We start from the raw sequence: 23977 nt of genomic DNA on the forward strand, positions 1-23977 counted from the left end.
GTATTTTTCGCCCTATAGGATGCACTTTCCCCCCTCCAAAAATGAAGGGGAAATGTGTGTGCGTCCTATGAGGCGAATGCAGGCTTTCGCTGAAGCCTGGAGAGCGAGAGGCGTCGGTGCGCACCGACCCCTCTCGCTCTCCAGGCTTCAGGAAGCTATCCGCAAACCTTGAGCGCCCGGGGGGGAGTTCCCACGGGTGCGCAAGGCTTGCGGGCGGCAGCCTGCAGTGCGGAGCACGGGGCGCCCTCCAGAGGACGCCCCGTGCTTCACGCAGGTGTCCGCAAGCCTTGCGCGCCCGGCGGGAGTTGCCGCAGATCGCAAGGCTTGCGGATAGCAGCCTGTTTTGGGGGCTGGGGTGGTGGAAATAATTTTTTTAAATTAATTTCCCCCCAAAAAATGAGGTGCGGCCTATGAGCCAGTGCGCCCTATAGGGCGAAAAATACGGTACTTCTTTATATCCCTTCCTTCATCTGAAAGGAGGCCAGAGCGGTATAAGAAGGAAATATCAGCAGCCATGGTTTTTTTTGCAAGGTTTACTGAAATACATTAAAAAAAAACCCCTTATGGGAGAGTCTAAAACACACATACACATCCTGGGGGTGGGGAGCAAGAAATCAGCCCAATGAAGACTGAAACTGCTCAGGGGCAGAATGATGCTGACTGGCAGTTGGGAAGGGAGAACAGAAAACGGGGGGGGAAAGGGGATACTCAGTATCAGGCAAGGTAAAACCCCAGTTTGGTGGTGTGTGTGTGGGGGGAGAGAACCTGGGTTCACAGCTCAGTGAGAGCATTTGAATAGGTCCCACATTCAATTCTCAGTGGCATTTCCAGGATGTTTCTTGTCAAACTCTGGAGACCTGCTGCCGGCCTGTGTCGACACCACTGAGCTAGATGCACCCAAGCTTTCTGACTTGGCACCAATCAGCTCCAAATGTTTTTCCTGCGGAGGGACCGAAGCTCAGTGGCTGAGGGTTTTCCTTCCCTTCAATCCCTGGCTTAGCTGCTGCCGGCCAGAGTCGAGCAGCACTATATTAGGTGTGGATCATCCTTCCCCAAAGGAGACCCCGAGCAGCTGCGCTGGAGGAGGAGAAGCTTTGCAGGGAGCCATTTGCGGAAATATTCGGACGCCCCCCCCCCAAAAGAGGCTGGATCCGAGGTGGATCCCCCGGAGAATGCATATACCAGGGATCCTCTTGCAGGCGCCTTATCCGCCGCCAGCGGAGCGAGCTCTTTCCCCCCCTCCCCTCTCAAGGGGTTAAAGGCACAGAGCTCTCCTTGCCTAGAGAGGTCCAGGGATCTGGTGGCAGGTGCGGGGAGGGTGTCGTGGGTGGGAAGGGTAAGTCCCCTTCCTGTCCTGCAGCCTTTCTTTTCCCGGGGAGAAACTGCCTTTTGTACGCCTGCTCCGCATCGAGAGGAGGCGGGCGGCGCGTCGGTTCCCGGGAGAAAGTTGCGCTTGCGAGAGAGGCTTTGCGGGGGAGGAGGTGAGTGGGAGGCGGGAGGGGGAGGGTCCGGGGAAAGTGGGGGGGAGGGGAAGTGGGGGGAGGGGGAAAGGGTCAGTATTGAATTGGGGGGGGCTTGTGGAGGTTTCAGAGAAGAACCCCCCACGCCGTCCTCTTTTGGAGGCTTTCCGGCGCAATCCTTGCAATGCAAGCGCGCTTTCCCCGGGAGCAGATCCTGCGGAACTCCCCGCAGCTTTACTTCCGAGAAGGCAGGTGCCCAGTCACCTAGAGTGGGGGGAAGTGAAGAGACGAAAGGATTTTTGCTTCTCTCTCTCTCTCTCTCTCTCTCTCTCTCTCTCTCTCTCTCTCCAACCCCCCCCCCCCAAAATAAAAAAAATGGGCTGCAACGGATTTATTTATCCATTGCTGGGTCCCATTTATAATAATTCTGTCGTCCTGCTTTTTCGTGGAGCTCAAGGAGACTTCTTCGCCCGCTTCCCGTTTTGCCCTCACAACAACCCTGCGAGGGAGGCCAGGCTAAAGAGGCGGCGTCTGACCCCAAGGTCGTTCAGTGGGGATCTGAAGCCTAAGGCTGTTCCGGGTCCTGAGTCTGAGACTCTGAAGCCGCTGCGGTCAAATCCTCGGACTCTCGCCGAAAAGGGAACAATAGAGACAGTGGTTTAATGCAGAATAGGAGCAGAAAAATAAAGGTCCACCCCAGTAAACGGTTTCACAATGTAAATCCAAGCACAGAAGAAGATAGATCTGGCTCTGCTGGTAGATGTTGGGGTGACCTGCAGTGGAGTGGCAAATATTTCCGATTCCCAACAATAGCGAGAGCAAAACTGATCTCCCAGTCCTAAAGTATAAAACTGAGATGAATAAACTTTGGGATAAACAGGAGTTTGTTTTTGTGGAGAGCTCTGTTGGGTCATTTCCGGTACTCCGTGCAAATTATTGGGCTTAAAAGCCTTTGATTCCAATGGCTAACAAAAAAGTTCTGTTCAGAGTTGACCCGACGGAAATTCTTAGATTTAAGTTAGGCGTGCCTGCTAATTTCAGTGGGTCTAATCTGAGTAAGACAAGCACTGGATGTAATCTTTTGCACCGGGATCCAGGTGGGGGATCTCAAAGTTGATCCCACAAGCCCACACTTGCTGGGCGCTTCTGGTCAGAAGTGAGTCCTGTTATGCCCAGTGGTTTTAATGCAGCATAATTAGTGGATGTAAGATTGCAGCTAGCTTGCCAAGAATATTGAAATAGGTCAAAACAAGATAAAGCAAATAAACATTCAGTATAACCAGGGGCGACTGGTGATCCCTGGACCTAGTGTGGCTGTGTATGGACCATAGAAGTCATGTAGGCAGGACATCCCTTGCACAGAAATAGTGGATATTTAAGCACAGCAATTGCACAAATAATTCTATTTTTTTAAATTTAATTTGGAGCAGTTACAGTTAGGATCCCATGGCATTCAAATTCTAATGCAATAAAATACAGTGTAAGAACTGCAAGAAGCAAGTAAAACAACAACTAAAAATCAATATATATATTTCATGCAGTGGAATATTTCAACCACAAACCCACAGACCACCTAAATGGTCTATGGACCATTGTTTCAGAACACCTGATTTAGAGGTAACTTAATTTGCTATCCTATACATATTTGCCTGGGAGCAAGTCCCATTGAACTTACTGGGGCTTACCTTCTGAGTAGGATTGTGCTGTCAGAGACATATAACTTGAAACAGAAAATGCAGGTATCGAAAGTAAACCACCGAAATGAATTTTACCCCCTCTCCTGCAATTGGGAATATAGACACAATTTCTCTGTGTGTTACATGCCCAGGGAGGTAGAACTCAATCCACAATTTTAGACATTCATCTGTTTGACTTAATTCTGAGTAGGCATGTATAGGATTTCTCTCCACAGGCATGTGTTTACAGCATTTCGGAGACTGCACTTCAGTCTGTTAAAGCTACAGTAACTGCAACAAGCACGTTTATCATGACATAATTTCATGCGGGCAGGAGTGGGTTTATGCCACAATAACTGTACACACCTACCCATTAAATTCAGTGGAGCTTACTCCCAGGTAAGTGAGGTTAGGATTTCAGCCTGATTAGCATGTATAGGCTTGCAGCTTAGGTAGGTTAACAAAAATATTATCATTATTAATTAATTAAATTTGTACACTGCCATTCATCCGAAGACCACAGGGCGGTTCACAGCATAAAAGGACAAAATGAGAACACAAAATATATAATACATAATAGAACAAAAACAAACCAATAACCCCCCTCTCACACACACATTTAAAAGGCCATAGGAAGTTAACCAGTCAAACCCTCGGGTGAAGAGAAGCATTTTTGCTTGGTGCCTAAAGATATGTGATGAAGGAGCTGGGCTTCATTAAAACATGTTATTTTATTAAAACATAACATCAAAACCCAGTAGAATGGATATAAACAACCTGAGGAGGCCTTTTCGGTGGCTGCTCCTAGACTTTGGAGCTCTCTAGAGAAGCTAAACTTGCACCATCCTTGACTTGTCTTTTTGAAGCAAGTGAAGACCTTCTTATTCCAACAGGCTCTCAGGGACTGGCTGGTTTTTCCCCAGGAAAAGGTTTTTAAATAGTGCTGTGCTGTTTTACTCTCTGTATTTTAATAGATCTGTTGGTATATTGCTTTAATTCTCATACAGCTTAGCTGCTTTTCAGCTATTATTTTTTATGTTTTATCTGTGTTTTAATTTGTGTACAGTGGAACCTTGGGTTACGTACCGCCTTTGTTGCGTATTCTTCAGGATATGCACACGGTGAACCCAGAAATAACAAGAAGGCTTTCGGCAGCTGCACCTACGCAGGAGCGGGCTACTGCCGCGCGTGCCTCTGTAGAACAGGCACCTCTGGATACGAATGTTTCAGGGGGTGCATGGACCCCCGGAACAGCCCCAGCTAGCATGGCCAGGGATGTTGGGAGTTGCGGTTCAGCAACATCTGAAGCCAGAGGTTCCTTGCCTTAGAGAGTGGTTCTGAAGTGAGAAAAATACCACACCACCCTTATGTTATTTTAAATTTGTGAAGAGAGACAATAGTGGGTAGAGAGGTTTCTGCACCCTATTGCATTTTAAATGTTTTATTATTGTGTTTTTAATATTTAATAATAAATAAAATAATAAATTGCACCTGTTTTGTTGCACAAGCCAAAATCCTTGCACACATGAGACTTTTGCTTGGTGCTCTTTTGGAGGCAGCCCAATAATAACCGTATCAATCCTGAATTTATGCTCCTGCTCAGGTGGCACACAGCCAGGAAGAAGCGATGGCAGACTGTAACTTGCTGGGACTGGGACCAAGAGGAAAGCAGGCTGAAAGAGACCCCCGTGACTCCCAAGGCCCCCCCGCCAAGGAGATTTCGACTGGGGCAGCTTCCCCACAGAATGTGTCTGAGGGGCTGCGACAGCATCAGGAGACTCAGGAACAGCAGAAGGGCTCAAAGTCGGCACCGTCTCCTTACTCCGTCTGGAGGCCATCGCGGTTATTTGAACCCGTGTCCACGGAGGAGAGGAAGGAATTTAAGGCCACCTACCGAGCAAGGAAAGACGGCGGCCAGCTGCCCAGAGGAGGGTCCGCCATTGCGATGCAGACCTTGCCTGTTCTTGGCCGGGGAGCGCGAGAAGAGGCCTACGAAGGCTCGGAAGTTTCCAGGGCGCTGAAAGGACCGATTCCAGATGAGGATGATGCTGACTGCTTAGAGATCCACCGCCAGCACTTCCGCCATTTCTGCTATCAGGAGATCGAGGGGCCCCGGAGGGTCCTGAGCCAGCTCCGTGAACTCTGCCGCCAGTGGCTCATGCCGGAGAGGCACACCAAAGAGCAGATCGTGGACCTGGTGATCCTGGAACAGTTCCTGACCATCCTGCCCTTGGAGATGCAGATCTGGGTCTGCAAAGGAGGCCCGGCCACCTGCACCCAGGCGCTGGCCCTAGCCGAAAGCTTCCTCTTGAAGCTGCAAGAGGCTGAGAGTCACGAACAAAAGGTAGGGGGGGGGGCTTTGTTTGAAGGTGCAGTTGTGGCAGGGCCAGAGTAATGGAGAACCCAGTGTCAGGAAGAGATGCCAGGAGTGGGTCAGCAATAAATCACATGGGGAAAGGAAAATTTATTAGGAGAAACAAGCTTGGCTCAGGAGTGCCAGCCATTAGCACAGCGACTCTTCTTGGTAGTTCTTGCCCCTGTGAGGCAGTTGTGGAGACTTAAGGGTCCCTGCCTTCTGATAATAATAATAATAATTCATTATTTATACCCCGCCCATCTAGCTGGGTTTCTCCAGCCACTCTGGGCGGCTCCCAACAGAATATTAAAAACACGATAAAACATTAAATGTTAAAAACTTCCCTAAACGGGGCTGCCTTCAGATGTCTTTAAAAAGTCAGATAATTGTTCATTTCTTTGACTTCTGATGGGAGGTTGTTCCACAGGGCGGGCACCAATATTGAGAAGGCCCTCTGGTTCCCACAGCTGCCCAAGACTAAGTCTCCTCCTCTACTTGGCTGGCCCTTCCCAAGCAATCTGAGACTATGCCAATGTGCCTGTCTCTGCTCCTTCCTTTTTTCATGCCTCTTCTGGTTCTGGGAGACCAGGGGGAAGGGGAGATTGATGCAGCAGGAGGGGGAAACCCCATGGCTCCTTCACCGGCCTGTCTCATCTTTACCTCCTCCCCCCTTCCCTGCTCTCCTGCTTCCACTTCTGGACTTCTTTCTGTCACAGACACTCCCAGCTCACTAAACCCTGTTATCTCTTCAGCTTCCAACACCTCCTCTTTTCCTTCTTCTCCCTCTGACCGCTCATCATTGTCCCACCACTACTCCCCAGACTCTGAGCCTTCTTCCCCTGGGGGCTACCTTGCTAGTTCCTCCCACCATTCCTCTGCGTCCAGCCAATCTGTGACACCCAGAGGTGGAGAATCTGTGGTCCACAGGCCTAATTAGCCCCACCAGCAAAGCTGAACCCACCTGACGTCAGGTAAAATCACGGCTGTGCCCGAAAAAGGGGGTTTGCACATCTGCAGCCCCTGCAATCCCTCTGCAGGGTGCTTTGAAACCCCAGCTATCAGCTGAGTGTTGGGACTTCAGAGCACAGCACAGGACTCTCTGTAAGCATCTACTGAGTGTTGGGGATTGAAGAGAGCCCTGCATAACCGAAGCCTGGAGAATCAGCTGGGACCAGTGGCATTAGGGATCTTTCTTTTGGGATCAGAAATTACAGCGGATCCTTTGTCGACTGGTGGTCTTTAGTGGGGGCGGGGCAGAGTGGGAGAGAACAGGCTCTGGCCCACTGACCAGACTCAGTTCCTCACCCTCTTGGGATAATAACCCAGTTGATTAATGTCATGGCGCTGAAATGAGAGGCTCCCCGTGGACTGGTCAGTCTTGCTGAAGGATAAGAGAAATTGCTCAGACTGGGAAGAGATGTAACGGTCAGATCCGGGTCGAGAGGCACCTGCCTGGCCACTGTCCCAGACAGGATAGGGTGGCCCGGCAACAATCTTCTTATGTTCTTAGACTGGCAGCGTGCCCCAAGGTCAGGCTGTGGCAAGGCTTTCATATCTCTCCCTCTCGCTTGCAGGCGGAGGTGCTGAGAGGAAGGGAGCCAAACCGGGCCACTGAGATACAAGAGGGATTTCTAAGAGGACAGAGCCCCATAATGTGCAAACTTCAAAACAGACATGCACTAAAGGAACTAGAGACACCCACCCCAGCAAATTATTTGTCAAAATTACAAATACCTAAATACAGACGGTCATTTACCCTCGCTAGATTCAACGTTCTGCCATCTGCCTTATTGCAGGGCAGATTTGAGGGTAAACCAAATGTGAAATGAGCCTGCCCCTGCGGCTTGATGGAGGTAGAAACTGTCTCTCATGCCTTGTTACACTGCGTCTCTATGGGGTTATACGCTCGGTATTTATTACCCCTGCTATGCAAAAATCTCCAAATGAATCCGAACTTCAATGTCTAAAATCCCTGGTAGAGGACAAGGATCCTGAGATCACGTTAAGGGTAGCCAAATTCTGTGCAATTGCCATAAAACTTAGGGAACAAGCTGTGCTATCATAATGATTAAGATTTTAAATGAAAATTTTAGGCTTTATGTTACTGACTAAGTTTTAATTTATATATTTTTTAACTGTTGCTATATCTGTATTGTCCCTGTTATACCTAATTGCAAATTCAAATGTATCCCTAACGTGTTTTATGATTTCCTTGATATGACTGAAATAATAAAATTCATTCACCCACTCCTCCCAGCAGCCGGTGAAAACTAAGCATGTTCAGGAATCTGAGACTATTTGGTAGCTCAGACCTAGGGTAGCTCAGTCCGCAGAGCACAACACTCTTAATCTCTGGGTCGTGAGTTCGAGCCCCTTGTTGGGTTAAATAATTTTGAATTGCAGGGGGTTGGGCTAGATGTCCCTCATGGTCCCTTCCAATACAATATTAAAATACAATAACCTATTAAACATTAAAAGCTTCCCTAAACAAGGCTGCCTTCAAATGTCCTCTAAAAGTCTGGTAGTTGTTTTTCTCTTTGACATCTGGTGGGAGGGCGTTCCACAGGACGGGTGCCACTACCGAGAAGGCCCTCTGCCTGGTTCCCTGTAACTTGGCTTCTCGCAGCGAGGGAACCACCAGAAGGCCCTCGGCGCTGGACCTCAGTGTCTGGGCAGAACGATGGGGGTGGAGACGCTTCTTCCCCAGTGCCAACTGGAGTTGTTGGGAATTAAACCCGCGACCTGCTGCACACAAAGCACATGCTCTACCTGCTGAGCTGTAGCCTTCCATCCAGCTCTTGACTAACAGGGATGCTTGTATTCCAGGTGTCCGGACTAGTGGAAGAGGCGTTTGTTAATTCACCAACATCAGAGCAGGATCCATTGGAGACTGTGGAGATGCAGCTTTCTACAGAGAATGAAGAGGAGGAAGAGGACGATGATGATGAAGAGGAGGAGGAGGAGGAGGAAGAAGAGGAGGCGGCCATTTTGCTGGGTAAGGTTGTGGTTCAGAGTGCTGGGTTCAAGTATTGATGCAAAACTAGGCTCCAAAGGGAGATCTGTTTCACATGTCACATAGTTTTGCATCAAAATCTGCCACCCCATGCTGGGGTGATGAGCATTAGCAAAGATGGCTGTTGACAGCAGTTTGGTGCGGCTGAGTTGCTGCAGCAGACTGGGACAGAGAGACAGAGGAGAGTCGGGATGATAGCAAGTTTGGCACGGTGCAAACACGTCGGTGGAGGGGATCTGGGGTTCCTATTGGTGCTTTCAACCTCCTTTGGCTCCTGGTACATTTCTGAGCACAATTCAAAGTGTTGGTGCTGACCTTTAAAGGCCTAAATGGCCTTGGCCCATTATACCTGAAGGAGCGTCTCCACCCCCATCGTTCAACCCGGACACTGAGGTCCAGCTCTGAGGGCCTTTTGGCAGTTCCCTTATTGCAAGAAGTGAGGTTACAGGGAACAAGGCAGAGGGCCTTCTCGATGGTGGCGCCCGCCCTGTAGAACGCCCTCCCATCAGATGTCAAGGAAATAAACAACTATCTGACTTTTAGAAGACATGTGAAGGCAGCCCTGTTTAGGGAAGTTTTTAATGTTTGATGTTTTATCGCTTTATTATTATTATTATTCTGTTGGGAGCTGGGGTATAAATAATAAATTATTATTATTATTATTATTATTATTATTATTATTATTATTATCCCAGCATGCTGCAGCAACTCAACTGGACGGTGGTGAGGTGAAGCCCAGAGTTGGTTTATTTATTTATGAAATCATTTACAGGCTGCCTTATGGGATGCAATCTGCTCCAGGAAGCTTACATATCACAGAAACACACAACACAGCCACCCAATTCAGAGTGCAACCTTTGGCATGTTAACTCAGAAATAAGTTCTGCCATGTTCAATGGGTCACCCTCCCACAGTCCTATGTATTTGTACTGTACTCATCCTTCAAATGTGGGTCCTTGCATCTGCACACAAGCGGTCGTTATCAGAAAGAGTAGCTTGCAGTGGTTAAGACCATTCAGTGTGGACATAAGCAACTTTGAGAGCTTGTCGGCTGACAGGCGGGCTGGAAGTTAAGCGAACAAACAAACCAGGGGCTGTTGTGCATAACCGTTGTCATGATTATCTGCTTCTTTCAGAACATGAAGAGCATGGGCAGGAGAACCTGGAGAAGGAGGAATCGCTTCTGGAGAAACCCAGACTTACCGAGTGGGGACTGGCGCTGGACCGAGGCGGTAAAGGGGCCTACCTCCAAGGTACTGACATGGAAGCAATTCTTGGGAACAGCCGGGAAAACGTCCCTGGGAAGGCTTCGAAGCAAGCCGAGAGCGACAAAGGCTTGCGGGAGAGGAGCCTCCAAGAGGAAGTTCTCCGGCAGAAGAGGACGAAGGCAGGCTCCGAAAACGGCCTGCGCCTCAGCTTCCTGAAGAACCAGAAGACACAAACGGTGGACAAGCCGCGCCGATGCCCCTCCTGCGGGGAGCGCTCTCACAAGAGGTCGTGCTTGGCCATGCGCGAGAGAACCCCTGGCGGGGAGCAAGCCCGAAAGTGCCCGCAGCGTGGCAGGGAGCAGCCCCACAAGTGCCTCTCCACGCTGCGGCGCGACGAAGGCCTCCGTGAGAGCCAGGAGGGGATCTGCCGGTGGAAGACCAAGAAGCGAGGGGGCGCAGGCGGCGACTGGCGGCAGCAGTTCCACCACCTGAGCGCCGACAGCTGGCGGGCGCAGAAGGGAGAGAAGGCAGCGAAAGGCTCTGCGTGCAGCGTCGAGAGGGTCCCCTGGCGCGCGGCCTTCCCGAACCGCGAGCGGGCCGAGCAGGTGGGGAAGCCGCACCAGTGCTTTGAGTGCGGCAAGAGCTTCAGCCAGAAGGGGAACCTCAACATCCACAAGAAGACGCACACGGGTGAGAAGCCGTACCCCTGCTCCGAGTGCGGGAAGTGCTTTGTGACGAACTCTCGGCTGCTTACGCACAAACGGGTGCACACGGGCGAGAAGCCGTACAACTGCTCGTACTGCGGCAACAACTTCAGCCAGCTGGCGCACCTCGTGCAACACCAGCGCAGGCACACGGGGGAGAAGCCCTACAGCTGCCCCTACTGCGGGAAAAGCTTCAGCGTCAAGGCCAACCTCATCACCCACCAGCGCACCCACACGGGGGAGAAGCCCTACGAGTGCTCCGAGTGCCCCAAAAGCTTCGTTTCCAGCTCCGACCTTAAGAAACATAAACGGGTACACACGGGCCAGCTCTATACGTGAGGATTGCGCAGAGGTTCATCGCAAACCCCGCCCCCAAATAATAGACTGTAGATAACGGGCACCTTCCTAGGTCTCGGAGGAAGCCCTGGTCCACTGTGAGAGAGAAATAAAGGCTCGTTTTTAGAATACCTGTATTATTTATATTACGCTGCTGTCCTTTCGTCCCTTCACAAAACAGCATTGTGAAGTAGGTTAGACTGAGTTGAGAATGAGTAGCTCAAGGTCGCACAGGGAGTTCTGTGGCAGAGGAGGAATTGTGATTCCCAATGCCTCCAGTCCTAGTCTTGACACTATACCAAAGCACTTGGCCAGAGCAGAGTCTCCCAGCCGCTTCTCTGTATGATTCCGGGGTCTGGGATTGGCTGCTTTGAAGAAATGAAGGCGGTGTTTATAAGACTGTTCTCAGCAGATCCTCTGAGGAAACTATTGGAAGCACGTTGGGCCTCTAATAAACAGATTCCTGTCTTTCCTTCGAGGTCTCTTGTCTGTGTTTCCTGCGCTGGAGCCCTTCACTTCCTCTTGACTCCCTCCAACCGTCGTCAGCTTGTTCCAATGTTGGTCAGGTGCGATCGCTCAGAGCAAGGCATTTGGCACCAGATTGGCAACAGGAATTGCCGGAAGGAGGCGTACAAGGCCTTAGGGACTCCACTCTGGATTTGTGTAGAGTTTACTCCTTAGCCTTTTCTTCTCCCAAAAATATCCTGCAAGGCGATGGGTATGGATTGTTCCTCGGGGTTTACTCCAAAAGCCCTTCTTATTCATGGGGATACTGGTAAATCAGTGGAGGTTTAGGATCAGAGTTTTCCTTCTCCTAGATGGGCTCCTTCCCCAGGTTGACAAACCCCGCCTGCCCCTCACTTCCCTGTACAGCACATGCAGAAATCGGTTTCTTGACCATTGGACCCATGCTTGGTCTGGTCTGCCCAGTCCTCCAGAGCCTGTCTTCACATGCAGGGGAAGCCCCTTACTCACCAAGGGTTTGAGACCCATTGGCTCCCCTCACCTGGTTTAACTGGGCAGTTGAAGCTGTTCCCCAGGGTGTGGCTGCTGTCACATTTTGATCGCTTCTAGGAGCCACAAGAGAGAGCTGAGTGCAGGGTGGGGACCAGAGGTGGACAAACTACCTCAGGAGGAGCATGATGTGTCCCTCGCTAGAGGTATTACCCTTCCCCTAACACCCCATACACCCCAGAGTGAATTATAGAGCCCAGGATTTCGAGGAGGAAGCCATGTGGTTTAAATGCATGGAGTGCATGCAGTCCAAGTTAGATAAGTATCAGATAATGAGAAATAAAACAGTTTTGTTTCTTCCTTGCCTGAACTGGGGGTGGTGAGGGGTGTACAAGTGTGGGTAGAAAGCAGCCTGCCGTACAAAGGGGGGGAAATTACATTCTTTTCTGCATTTGGTTGTCACCTCCACTCGTCACTGGAATATGGCCCTCGGAGGGTTGCACAGAACAGAATGCGGCCCTCAGGGCTGGGGAAAAGTTCCTAGTCCTGGCCTCTATACTAAACAGTCCTAAAAAGAGGTTTCCAGACTTCGTTGCAAAGGTTACCTGTGGTGACAAGACAATGCCTCAGAGCAATGAATGGCAAACTGCCATACAGTACGTCTCATTTGCACCTCTTGAGTGAATCACTGCTACGGGCTTGTCTATTTTCAGTCACAAGCCTTTTGAACATACAGTAATTAGAAAGTAGGTACTCTGGCTATGAAAAGTTTGGGAAACACATATTTATTGTAAGCTATAAGGATCAGGAACATTTTACCCAAGAAAACCTGATAAAAACTACCAGAGATCCTGCACAATTAAACATTGAGCTGATTATTTTAAAGATTTTTTTGGGGAAAGCCAGCTTCAGCTGACCCTGAACAACAGCAGAAGGCAGTACAATAAGAGTTCCCACAAGCTCATCGAGGTCCCCTCCCCAAAACGGTTAGAGGGGCTGGAGAACCCCCAGAACAGTGGGGTGGGGAGAAGAGGGGGGATCGTTCAGTGTAGCAAAGCAGAAATGCATAGAATTGGAGAATTGGAAGGGACGCCAAGGATCATCCAGTTCAACCCCTTGCAATGCTGGAATCGCAACTAAAGCATCTCTCACAGGTGGCCATCCAACCTCTGCTTAAAAACCTCCAAGGAAGGAGAGTCCACAATCTCCAGACAGCATAGGCGCCGACTCCATGGGGCCTGAGGGGGCCCGAGCCCCCTCAAAAATTCGTTTGGGGGGGCTCTGCCCCCCCAATAATTTAAGAAAATTATTACCGTATTTTCCCCTCAAAAAGAGGAAGCGGCTGCTTTCCTGCATTCTGCCTCAGGGTCTTACTGCCCACCCTCCTCTGTTTCCTTGCTGTGTTTGCTCAAACGGAACAAAGAGCAGGGAAAGCCCCTCCCCTCCAGGCAAGCAGGCAGGAGGGAGAGAGAGAGAGAGAGAGAGAGAGAGAGAGCGCGCGTGCGAGCTGGCTGGCTTGGGTGGGTAGGTGAGGGAAAACTTTTGCCTTCCTTTCCACCTTGCCGTTATACCCCTCCCCTGCATTCTTAGCCAGCTGCTTCTCTGCACACCCCTCTCGTGCTCCTTGTCCGTTCTGTGTTTTTCCTTCCCTCCCCACTTAAAATGTGGTTTAAAAGCATGGATCCACATGGATCCTCAGGATCTTTGCATTGGGTCACCCCAAATTCACCAACAGATCACATAGCATGTCCATGGCTACAGCCTGCCCCCCAAAAATCACACACCCACTGTTGCCTGGGGCTGCAATGGTGCAAAAACGTGGTTACAGAGCATGGATCCACAGGGATTCTCAGGATTTTTGCATTGGGTCACCCCAAATTCACCATCAGATCACATGTCTGTGGCCACAGCATGAAGCACAAAAATGATACATCATTAATATTCACCGCCCACGGCGGCAGCCAATCGGCTGCCGCAAAGGGCGGGCCCTCACAGGTTCACTTAAGGTCGGGGCAGCCCGGGGCTCGCCCCTTTCGTTCCCCCAGCAGCAGCGGTTTGGAGGTCTTGGGCCCCCCCAATATTTTTTATAAGTCGGTATGGGGCCCCCCAATATTTTTTATAAGTCGGCGCCCCTGCCAGACAGACCGTTCCACTGTAAACATCTCTTACTGGCCACCCTGAACAAGCTGGGACCTTGTGCTCAAATTCTGCAAGACTCTTCTTTATGTTTTTGCATATTTTCCAGGCGGGTTAGTCATCTCTCTCCAACTTAAATAAAATGGGGGCGGGGGGGGGGAGGTAAGCCTGCCCCACATAATCACATGATGCAACATACACAAAACGTTTGAATGGCAATGCCTATCAACTTGGGGGGGCAGCCCTGTCAAATATTTTACATGTATTGGTGAAGGGACTTCGGTCCCTAGGAGTTGGCTTCTCTCTCTCTCTCTCTCTCTCTCTCTCTCTCTCTCTCTCTCTCTCTCTCTCTCTCTCTCTCTCTCTCTCGCAGTGGGACTCATGGGGTTAAACGCACAGAGCCCTGGCGCTTAGAGCGTCCACTGAAGCCGAGGAAGGGGGAGGTGTGGCAAGAGAAGCCACCTTCCTGCCCCCTCCCCTTTCTCTGAGAAACGTGGAGGAGTTTGGGAGGCTGCAGCAGAGGGGCTCAGGGTGCCTTGCAAGGGCTGCTGGGAGCAGGTGAGTCGAAGCCGAATGGATGCCTGGGTGCAGGAGCAGCAGGAGGGAGGGGATAGAGCACAGCTGTAAGGTGTGTGTGTGTGGGGGGGAAGAGCCCAAAACCCATGGCTGCAGAGAGAGAGAGGGGGGGCATCCTCCAGATCAAAAGGGTGCAAATGTTGCTGTGCGTATAGATACAACCAGCCCCCTTTATTGCTCCTTCCCTCACTCTAAACCAGGGGTCAGCAACCTTTTTTCAGCCGTGGGCCGGTCCAGTGTCCCTCAGACCATGTGGTGGGCTGGATTATATATATTTGGGGGGGGGGCGGGGGAATGAACGAATTCCTCTGCCCCAAAAATAACCCAGGGATGCATTTTAAATAAAAGTACACATTCTACTCATGTAAAAACACGCTGATTCCTGGACCGTCCGCAGGCCGGATTGAGAAACTGATTGGGCTGCATCTGGCCCTGGGCCTTAGGTTGCCTACCCCTGCTCTAAACAGCCCAATCAAGGCCATGGGCAAACTTGTTTCTAAGTTAATGTCAAGGTGCTGGTTCTTTCCTTCAAAGCCCACATGTCCTAGATCTCTGGAGGGGAATCCTGTTCCCTCCAGATGTTCCATTGGCTGGTGCCCAAAGGAGCTGGAGCCCACCCACATCTGGAGTATGCGCCAGGTCCACCAAGGCTGGTGTCACCATTGAATAATTGTAGAGTTGGAAGGGACCCTCAAGGGTCATGCAATCCAACCCCCTACCAAGACCCCATAGCATATTTCTTCTGAGGGAAGCTGCCTCCGCTTCCAGCAAATAGATTGACCTTGGTGAAATCAGGCACAGAACACTCTGTGGAGCTGCCCAGAACCTGTGGGATTCATTGCCACATGACAGTCTGTTGGAGCAAGAACAGCAGGACGTCATGTGGCACCTTAAAAGGTGGCCAAATTTACCCCAGGCATTTGTTGATTTGTTTAAGGCGCAGTGAGCTGCTTTGCTGTGCTTGACAACGTGAGAGTTGCCCTGCTGGATCTGACCAAACATAAAAGGCCCATCAACTCCTGCATCCTATTCTTCATGTGGTCAACTGGGAAGCTTGCTAGGCTTTTCTCCTCCCTGCCTCTGATACTGAGTAATGCTTACAATGTTTGGGGCTGTTTAGTTTAGAAAAAAGGCAAGTAATTGGCGTGAGGGATGGAAGAGGTTTATAAGATTGTTCATGGTGCAGAGAAAGCAAACAGGCATATATTTTTCTCCCTCATAATAGTAGAATTTGGGGCCTTCTAATGTAGCTGAATGTTGGAAGATTCGGGACAGGCAAACCCTGCTTAGTGCTATTGAATTCCACTCTCGGCATTTCACAAAAGCTCTAATTGTTATATTGTCCTTTTAACTATCCACTCATTATTTATTGCTGCACTGTGCAAATATTTGTTGACTGTAAGAACCTGTCCTAACGTATTTTCCATGCAACTTTTATACCTTTATGATAGATTTAGATCACTATTGCATTGCATATAAATATCAGTGTTTGTATAGAATAAAACAATAATTTAAAAATTGCACTGTGCACTCATTAAAGCTCGTTTTTTTTCTTTTTGCACCTTTGTTATCACTGAAGAAGCAGTATCAAAGTGCAGTATCAGTAAGAGAAGATTACACACACACACACACAAAACAGGCATGGCAAATTCCAAAAATAATTGTTCATGTTACTGACTTACAGCCCCCAACAAAAGTCTATAGCTTTGCATTTTCCTGTATTTTATTGCACCTAATATTTTATAAATATACATTTCCCCACAAAACAAAGATAATGTTGCTTTCCTTCCAACAAGCTCTGTCGATTTTACCATATGTGCTATTTCTCATGTTTTGGTTATCTCATTTCCAACTGTCAGGGTATTCCCCCCCCCCCCCCCATTGTGGCAGATTGTTGTAAACAAGCCTCAATTTATTTTTTGTGTGGAAGCACAGCTAGGAATAAAGATGGAGGAAGAGGAACCTTCTGTAGCCGAATCAGAAGACATCTCAGTGGCAGAAGACGGAGACAGCCAGGTAGTCCAGGTTGGGACTGAGTTTCTGACTGGGGAAGGCCCTCCACAAGTTAAGCAGGAGCCCGAGGACGGGCTGCAGCAACGCTGGGAGAGCCAATGGCAGGATTTCCTAAAGACGGTAGAGTCACCCCCACAAGAGAGGAGCAGCTCCCAGCAGCCTGATTCATGGCCAGAGGATGACACAATGGAATGTCAGGTCTCCTTGAAGAGAGTAGCTGACGTCACACAGGGGCCAGGAGGAGAGGGTACAGCTCGAACCCATCTTGATGTGTGTGGAGAGGCCCATGAAAACCTGGACTCTTGTGTGAAAGTGAAGGAAGAGGTACTGGAGGAGGAAGCTGACGTGGAGGACCAACCCCAGCACTTCCATCAGTTTTGTTACCAGGATGCTGATGGGCTGCAAGAGGTATTCAGATGACTTCAGAAACTTAGGGAAGGGGGATAGCTCACTAGAGGAGCATCTGCCTTGCATTCAGAAGGTCCCAGGTTCAATCTCTGGCATCTCCAGGTAGGGTTAGGAAAGAAACTCACCTGAAACCCTGGAGAGCCAATCAGTGTAGACATTACTAAGCTAGATGGACCAATGATCTGGCTCAGTACAAGGCAGCTTCCTCTGGGCTATCTGTGAATGTGGAGAAGGGTGGATGCCAAGGGGAAGATCTCAAGAGCTGCTGATTCTAGAGCAGGTGCCAATGGGTGATGCCAGGGCAGCCAGGTGCTTGGGTCTGGTGGCTGTCAGCTAGATGGGGGTGGGTGGTGGGGTGGTGGAGAGAAGCTGTGTGGCCTGCTGTGCTTTCAAGAGCCAAGAGCGATTTGCTCTGTGGAAATCGGCAGCTGCAGCTTCCTTGGTTTCATGTCATGGAAATAAACCTTCTGCTAATTGCGTAAAGGCACAGGGGCTGTTTGAACCTTGACAGAGCCCCAAACTGGCAAATACCTGGCTCAGACAGGCAGGTTGTCTATCTGGAGAGCTGTGATGCATCCCTGGCCATCCTGTTGCCCTAGGAAAGATAGACCTGCAAACAACTTGGAGATACCTACATGGAGACATTTCCTGCCTTCGCAATTTTAGACAGGGGTTGGGGGAATTGAGGCTCTTTATCTTTACTTCTGTTGAGCTGGCTAGCTTGGCAAGGGGGAGCTAAATGTAGAGAGAGTGGGAAGCAGACCAAAGCATTCATCCTTGCAAGCATTTTGTTGTGCCTTAACCACGTCTACATTTTCTGTTTCAGACGCCAGGGGCCCTTGATGTTGTGACTGTAAAATCCCCGAAATCGGAGGAAGATCCATTGGACATTGTAAAGTTGCAGCTCCCCCTGGAGGTCAAGCAAGAGTATGACTGGGAGGCAAGCTCAGCAGGTAAGGATTTGAACCGGGGTGGCTCACTTCTGGTCCTCATGGTGGGATGCTGAATTCTGTGATGGCCACCTCCCAGCCAGACACAATTCAGTGCCACCAGAGGAAGCAAGAACTCACTGCAACTGAGTGTATCCCTGTCTTGCACCCTCTCTTTCCCTGCTTAAAGAACTCACTGCCACCAGATAAAGGGGGAAATGATATATACCAGGCTGTCCCTTATCAACCAGCCTAAATACCTCCCTGGGATCTTCTTGAAGCCTCTGTAGATAGTGCAAGATGTTATATGCCAGCAGCGGTTTGCAAACTATAATGACGATGATCTCAATTCTCCAACAATAGGAATAGTCTTCTCTGGCCATCACTCATAGCTGAGTAAGATTGTCTTCCATGAACACGGTCTTAACAGTGAGTCCATAAGTGACTGTAGAGGCCAATTCTGGATCCACACGTCCTTTCTGGGTAGGAGTTGATCACGGTGAAGGTTTGCCAAATGTTCCTTCATCTTAACACGTTTCTCAGCAGTAATCGTAATATAATTGATAATCTCAGTTCTTCAGGTACTGATTATTTAGGTAGCCCAAATGGCACCATCCACACACAAGGGGAAAGTGTCTGTGAACTTGGGGGAGCCTGAAGATTTGAAGAAGTATTGGTGGTGGGGGAATCTAAATGTGAAGATAGCTCAGTTGGTTAGACCATGGTGCTAATGGAGAGCCAGTGTGGTGTAGTGGTTAAGAGCGGCAGACTCGTAATCTGGGGAACCGGGTTTGCGTCTCCACTCCTCCACATGCAGCTGCTGGGTGACCTTGGGCCAATCACACTTCTCTGAAGTCTCTCAGCCCCACTCACCTCACAGAGTGTTTGTTGTGGGGGAGGAAGGGAAAGGAGATTGTTAGCCGCTTTGAGACTCCTGAAGGGGAGTGAAAGGCGGGATATCAAATCCAAACTCTTCTTCTTCTTCTTCTTCTGATAATGCCAAGGCTGCAAGTTCAATCCCCATTTGGGAGAGTAGCATATTCCTGTATTGCAGGGGGTTGGACTAGATGATCCTTAGGGTCCCTTCTAACTCTACAATTTGATGATAATATGTGTGTGGGGTGTGGGGAATTCCAAAACCACCTAATGAGGACTGAGCCATGGTCATGGAAAGTTTATTGATTGTGCGGGGTGGGAGGGGGGTGGATCGGGGTGACTAGAATCCTGAAAGGGAGTACTCTGTGTTGATACATTATGTTGCAGGATTTATTAGTTCTTACAATACTTACAAAATAAATAAGTGGGTCTCTGTTTGTTTCAGAATATGATGGTCAGGTACTGAAGAACGAAGAAGAGACCTTTGAGCCGGAAAAACCTGGGAACATGGATGCCTGTGGCACACCGTTGGAAAGACCTGAAGGAATGTTTTTCTGGGGGCCTGGGATGGACGAAAAGTCTGGAAGTCAACAGGGGGTAGACTGGCACTTGGGGAAGAGTGTAAAGCAAGGCTTCCTGTATAGGGAAGGGGGCCAAAACTTTTATGAAACGACCTTCCCATTTAGGAAAAAGCCGAGTTCCAACAGTGGACAGCAATGTCACCTGGACATTGATCTGCCTGAGGGTCAGCAAATACGAGCAAAAGATAAACTACATAAATACACGCTTTGTGGAAAAATCTCTAACAGCAGCAAAGCATCCCTGCTTCCCCACGACAGGACTCCTGCCGGAGGGAAAGCGTACATCTGCTCCGAGTGCGGGAAAAGCTTCAGCTGGAGAACAAACCTTGTTAAACACAAGAGAATCCACACGGGGGAGAAACCGTACAAATGCCCGAGTTGTGGCAAAAGCTTCAATGCAAAATCCACCCTGATCAAACACGAGCGTTCGCACACGGGGGAGAAGCCGTACGAGTGCACAGAGTGCGGAAAAGCCTTTGGCGAAAAAGGGATACTTGTTAAGCACCTGAGAATCCACACGGGAGAAAAGCCCCACAAATGTTCAGACTGCGGCAAGAGCTTTATCGAGAGGGGCGCCCTCATTAAACACGAGAGGACCCACACGGGAGAGAAGCCCTACGAATGTCCCGACTGCGGGAAAACCTTCCGGATCAGCTGCCACCTTAAACTCCACAAGAGGACGCACACCGGCGAGAAGCCGCACAAGTGCTCCGACTGCGGCAAAGGCTTCAGCGAGAGAGCCTCCCTGGTGAAACATGAGAGGACCCACACGGGAGAGAAGCCGTACGAGTGCTCCGAGTGCGGGAAAAGCTTCCGGATCAGCTTCCAGCTCGTGATTCACAAAAGGACCCACACGGGCGAGAAACCGCACGAGTGCTCCGACTGCGGCAACAGCTTCAGGGAGATCGCCTCCCTTATCAAACACAAGAGAACGCACACGGGAGAGAAGCCTTACGAGTGCACCGAGTGCGGGAAGAGCTTCAGGACCAGCTTCCAGCTGAAGACCCATAGAAGGACGCACACCGGAGAGAAGCCGTATCACTGCCTGGACTGTGGGCAAAGCTTCAGCCAGAGATCGCGCCTCGTCATACACCAGAGGACCCACACCGGGGAGAGACCATACGGCTGCTCCGAGTGCGGGAAGAGCTTCGTCTCCAGCTCTCACCTTCGGAAACACACCATCGTGCACACGGGAGAGAAGCCCCACCGATGCTCGTACTGTGAAAAAGGCTTCAGTAAGAAATCGAACCTTGTTGTGCACGAGAGGATCCACACGGGAGAAAAGCCGTACGAGTGCTTAGTGTGCGAGAAAAGGTTTTGTAGCTCCTCTGTTTTTCATAGGCACATGAAAATCCACCCAGGAGAGGCATCCTAGGGATATTCACGTCCCAGGGAAGAGTTTGGCATATGATCCAGAGAACTGAGGGGAATATAATGTAATGTCACTGGAATGGGGTGACAATGCGAAGGGAAACTTGTTTCAGGAACTGTCTAAATAGCCACCCATGGGTTTGTTGTTGTTGTTGGTCTCTGCCTGTCTTGGAACCGTGGCCATAGCTCAGTGGTAGAGTATGTCTTGCATGCAGAGGAACCAAGGTTCATTCTCTGGTATTTCCAGGTAGTTCTGGAAATCTGTCTGAATCCCTGGTAAGCTGCTGCCAGTCAGTGTGGACAATACTAAGTTAGATGGGCCAATGGTGAGTGATTAGTGCAATAATACAGCTTCCTATGTACATGATGCATTCTCTTTTCCCCCGCTATGGAATAAATGTATGTTTTGAGGATGGCACGTGAACAGCCAACATCGCCTTACACAGAGTCTCAGTGTTTGCAGTTGCTCATTGTGTGCCAGTGTGGTGTAGTGGTTAAGAGCAGTAGACTCATAATCTGGTGAACCGGGTTCTTGTCTCCGCTCCTCCACATGCAGCTGCTGGGTGACCTTGGGCTAGTCACACTTCTCTGAAGTCTCTCAGCCCCACTCACCTCACAGAGTGTTTGTTGTGGGGGAGGAAGGGAAAGGAGAATGTTAGCCGCTTTGAGACTCCTTCGGGTAGTGATAAAGCGGGATATCAAATCCAAACTCTTATTCTCATTGGCTCTGGGTCTGTAGAGTGATTTAGATGGGAGAGGAGAACATTTTGAATTTCTGCAGTGGTATCCTTGAAGACCTACAGCCGTTCTGAACTCCCTACATAATACCAGTCACTCCTCCCAGTCTGTGGTCAACAGCTATTTTAAACCTTTACCTGTTCAGATGTAACTGCTGGGGGGTTTTCATGTTGGCTGGGGGTAATGGTGTAGAATTGGAAATTACAGTACAGAAAACATCCTTGGAACTCCATTGGAGCCTTCGTTAAGTTGGCGCCATCCAGCTGGGCTGACTGGGGCTGATGAGTTGTAATCCAAAACATCTGACACCAGGTTGAAAAAGGATGCTGTTCTGGATACAGTGGTACCTCGGAAGTCAAACAGAATCCATTCCGGGAGTCCGTTCGACTTCCAAAACGTTTGGAAACCAAGGCGCGGCTTCCGATTGGCTGCAGGAAGTTCCTGCAGCCAGTCAGAAGCCGTGGAAGCCGCGCTGGACGTTTGGGTTCCAAAGAATGTTCGCAAACCGGAACACTCACTTCTGGATTTGTGGCATTTGGGAGCCAAAATGTTCAAGTCGCAAGGCGTTTGTCAACCAAGGTACAGCTGTATTTGGAAAAACGTATAGAAATAGGACCTTTGAAAGAACATCTTCAGAAGTCTTTGTTTGATGGGAGAAGTTGAGCTCCATACACAACATATATTTAAAGCACATAATTCCCCCCAAATATTCCAGCATACCCTCATAGAGCTACAATTCCCAGCACCTTTGACAAACTATAGTTCCCAGGATTCTTTTTGGGGGGGTAAGGCTCTTTAAATTCATGTTTGCGTATGCAGTTTTTAAGTATACAGTTCCTGCATCTGTGACTCTGCATCCTCCTCACAAATATGGCTTTTGTCTCTAAGGCATCTCCCTTGACTCTCTGTTGGTCTTCATATACGTAAATCTACTTCTTCTGTAGGACTGGTGACCAAAGCTTTGGAACTGGCTGCAAAATGAGCACCAGTCATCTTAAAAAACATTTTTCAATCCTGTCCATGAGCATATATAGTCACTGGAATAATTCCGTTCCAACGCAGAGGGAAATAAAGTATTTTTGTTAGAGTTTGGGATCTATATTGCCACAGAACTAAATACTTGGGTAATGCTGTTGCTTCAAAGAACAGAGAAACAAAGCCATTCTGAGTACAAGCTTACATGTGTCCATCATGGTTAACGAAAGGAAGATCAAACACTAACTGATTGAAGAAGAATGAAGGAAAGCCTGGGAAAATAACACTCTACAGGGAGTGACCTAAGGAAGAATCAGTGAGGGAAGAACAGGCTGCCTCTCTACCACCTCAATGGTTCAGATAACTTATTGCAAGTGTCATTGCTTTACTCTCAACCATCTTAGGCAACATATAAAAATGTTACATTAATACAAAATTACTAATATATATATATATATATATATATATATATATATATATATATATGCTTTCGTAGATTTTCACGGGTACAGGAATGCAGGTTTTGGTGTCCTCGGGTGTCTTCCCGTGTAAAAGTTGGGGTGTCTAGGCGACGTTTCGACGAGGTCTCACTCGTCATCTTCAGGCTGGTGCTTTCGGCTTCTTGTTACTGGAACAGAGCAGGATCTCAGTGTTTGAGTTCCTATAAATACTGTTGAGGGGGTGTGGTGTATAGCCTCCAATGTTCTGGGCAGAGAGGAAGTTCCCAGGCTAGTGTGCCTTTTCTTCTTTTGTTCCTTAATTACTTGAGGGATATCTTGAGTGATTTCTTGAGTGATATCCTGAGTACCACTTAGGTGGGTCATTCCTAATGACCCACCTAAGTGGTACTCAGGATATCACTCAAGAAATCACTCAAGATATCCCTCAAGTAATTAAGGAACAAAAGAAGAAAAGGCACACTAGCCTGGGAACTTCCTCTCTGCCCAGAACATTGGAGGCTATACACCACACCCCCTCAACAGTATTTATAGGAACTCAAACACTGAGATCCTGCTCTGTTCCAGTAACAAGAAGCCGAAAGCACCAGCCTGAAGATGACGAGTGAGACCTCGTCGAAACGTCGCCTAGACACCCCAACTTTTACACGGGAAGACACCCGAGGACACCAAAACCTGCATATATATATATATATATATATATATATATATATATATATATATATATATATGTTGTTGTTGTTTAGTCGTTTAGTCGTGTCCGACTCTTCGTGACCCCATGGACCAGAGAACGCCAGGCACCTCTGTCCGCTACTGCCTCCCGCAGTTTGGTCAAACTCATGCTGGTAGCCTCGAAAACACTATCCAACCATCTCGTCCTCTGTCGCCCCCTTCTCCTTGTGCCCTCCATCTTTCCCAACATCAGGGTCTTCTCCAGGGAGTCTTCTCTTCTCATGAGGTGGCCAAAGTACTGGAGCCTCAGCTTCACAATCTGTCCTTCCAGTGAGCACTCAGGGTTGATTTCCTTCAGTATGGAGAGGTTTGATCTTCTTGCAGTCCATGGGACTCTCAAGAGTCTCCTCCAGCACCATAATTCAAAAGCATCAATTCTTCGGCGATCAGCCTTCTTTATGGTCCAGCTCTCACTTCCATACATCACTACTGGGAAAACCATAGCTTTAACTATACGAACCTTTGTTGGCAAGGTGA

At 49.2% G+C, this 23977-nt stretch overlaps 3 protein-coding genes across 3 annotated transcripts in view; 2 read left to right on the forward strand and 1 right to left on the reverse strand.

Moving 5' to 3' along the window:
• Positions 1-23977, reverse strand: part of LOC309363231 (uncharacterized protein) — a gene marked incomplete at its 3' end in the record, with an annotated part of 107914 nt that overhangs the window by 81189 nt on the left and 2748 nt on the right. The gene's annotated exons all lie outside the window — the stretch shown is intronic.
• Positions 1327-11225, forward strand: LOC309364547 (uncharacterized protein). The gene is made up of 4 exons (XM_081902107.1): positions 1327-1481; positions 4740-5480; positions 8319-8487; positions 9642-11225. Exons 2-4 carry the CDS (start codon positions 4764-4766, stop codon positions 10754-10756), a joined length of 2001 nt encoding a protein of 666 aa, XP_081758233.1. The 5' UTR covers positions 1327-1481; positions 4740-4763; the 3' UTR covers positions 10757-11225.
• Positions 14323-21044, forward strand: LOC309364719 (uncharacterized protein). The gene is made up of 4 exons (XM_081902520.1): positions 14323-14401; positions 16355-16840; positions 17667-17793; positions 19091-21044. The coding sequence occupies exons 2-4, from the start codon at positions 16367-16369 to the stop codon at positions 20599-20601; spliced, it is 2112 nt and encodes a 703-aa protein (XP_081758646.1). The 5' UTR covers positions 14323-14401; positions 16355-16366; the 3' UTR covers positions 20602-21044.

Source organism: Podarcis melisellensis (genome assembly GCF_964234715.1).
Source record: "Podarcis melisellensis genome assembly, chromosome: 2".
Lineage (NCBI taxonomy): Eukaryota > Metazoa > Chordata > Lepidosauria > Squamata > Lacertidae > Podarcis > Podarcis melisellensis.

Excerpts from the sequence above, each read along its gene's own strand:
- LOC309364547 (XM_081902107.1), top strand. The coding sequence starts at position 4,764 with ATGGCAGACTGTAACTTGCTGGGACTGGGACCAAGAGGAAAGCAGGCT. Across the intron at positions 5,481-8,318 it reads CTGAGAGTCACGAACAAAAG|GTGTCCGGACTAGTGGAAGA; the intron begins GTAGGGGGGGGG and ends CTTGTATTCCAG. Across the intron at positions 8,488-9,641 it reads GGAGGCGGCCATTTTGCTGG|AACATGAAGAGCATGGGCAG; the intron begins GTAAGGTTGTGG and ends TGCTTCTTTCAG.
- LOC309364719 (XM_081902520.1), top strand. The coding sequence starts at position 16,367 with ATGGAGGAAGAGGAACCTTCTGTAGCCGAATCAGAAGACATCTCAGTG. Across the intron at positions 16,841-17,666 it reads ATGCTGATGGGCTGCAAGAG|ACGCCAGGGGCCCTTGATGT; the intron begins GTATTCAGATGA and ends TTTCTGTTTCAG. Across the intron at positions 17,794-19,090 it reads CTGGGAGGCAAGCTCAGCAG|AATATGATGGTCAGGTACTG; the intron begins GTAAGGATTTGA and ends TGTTTGTTTCAG.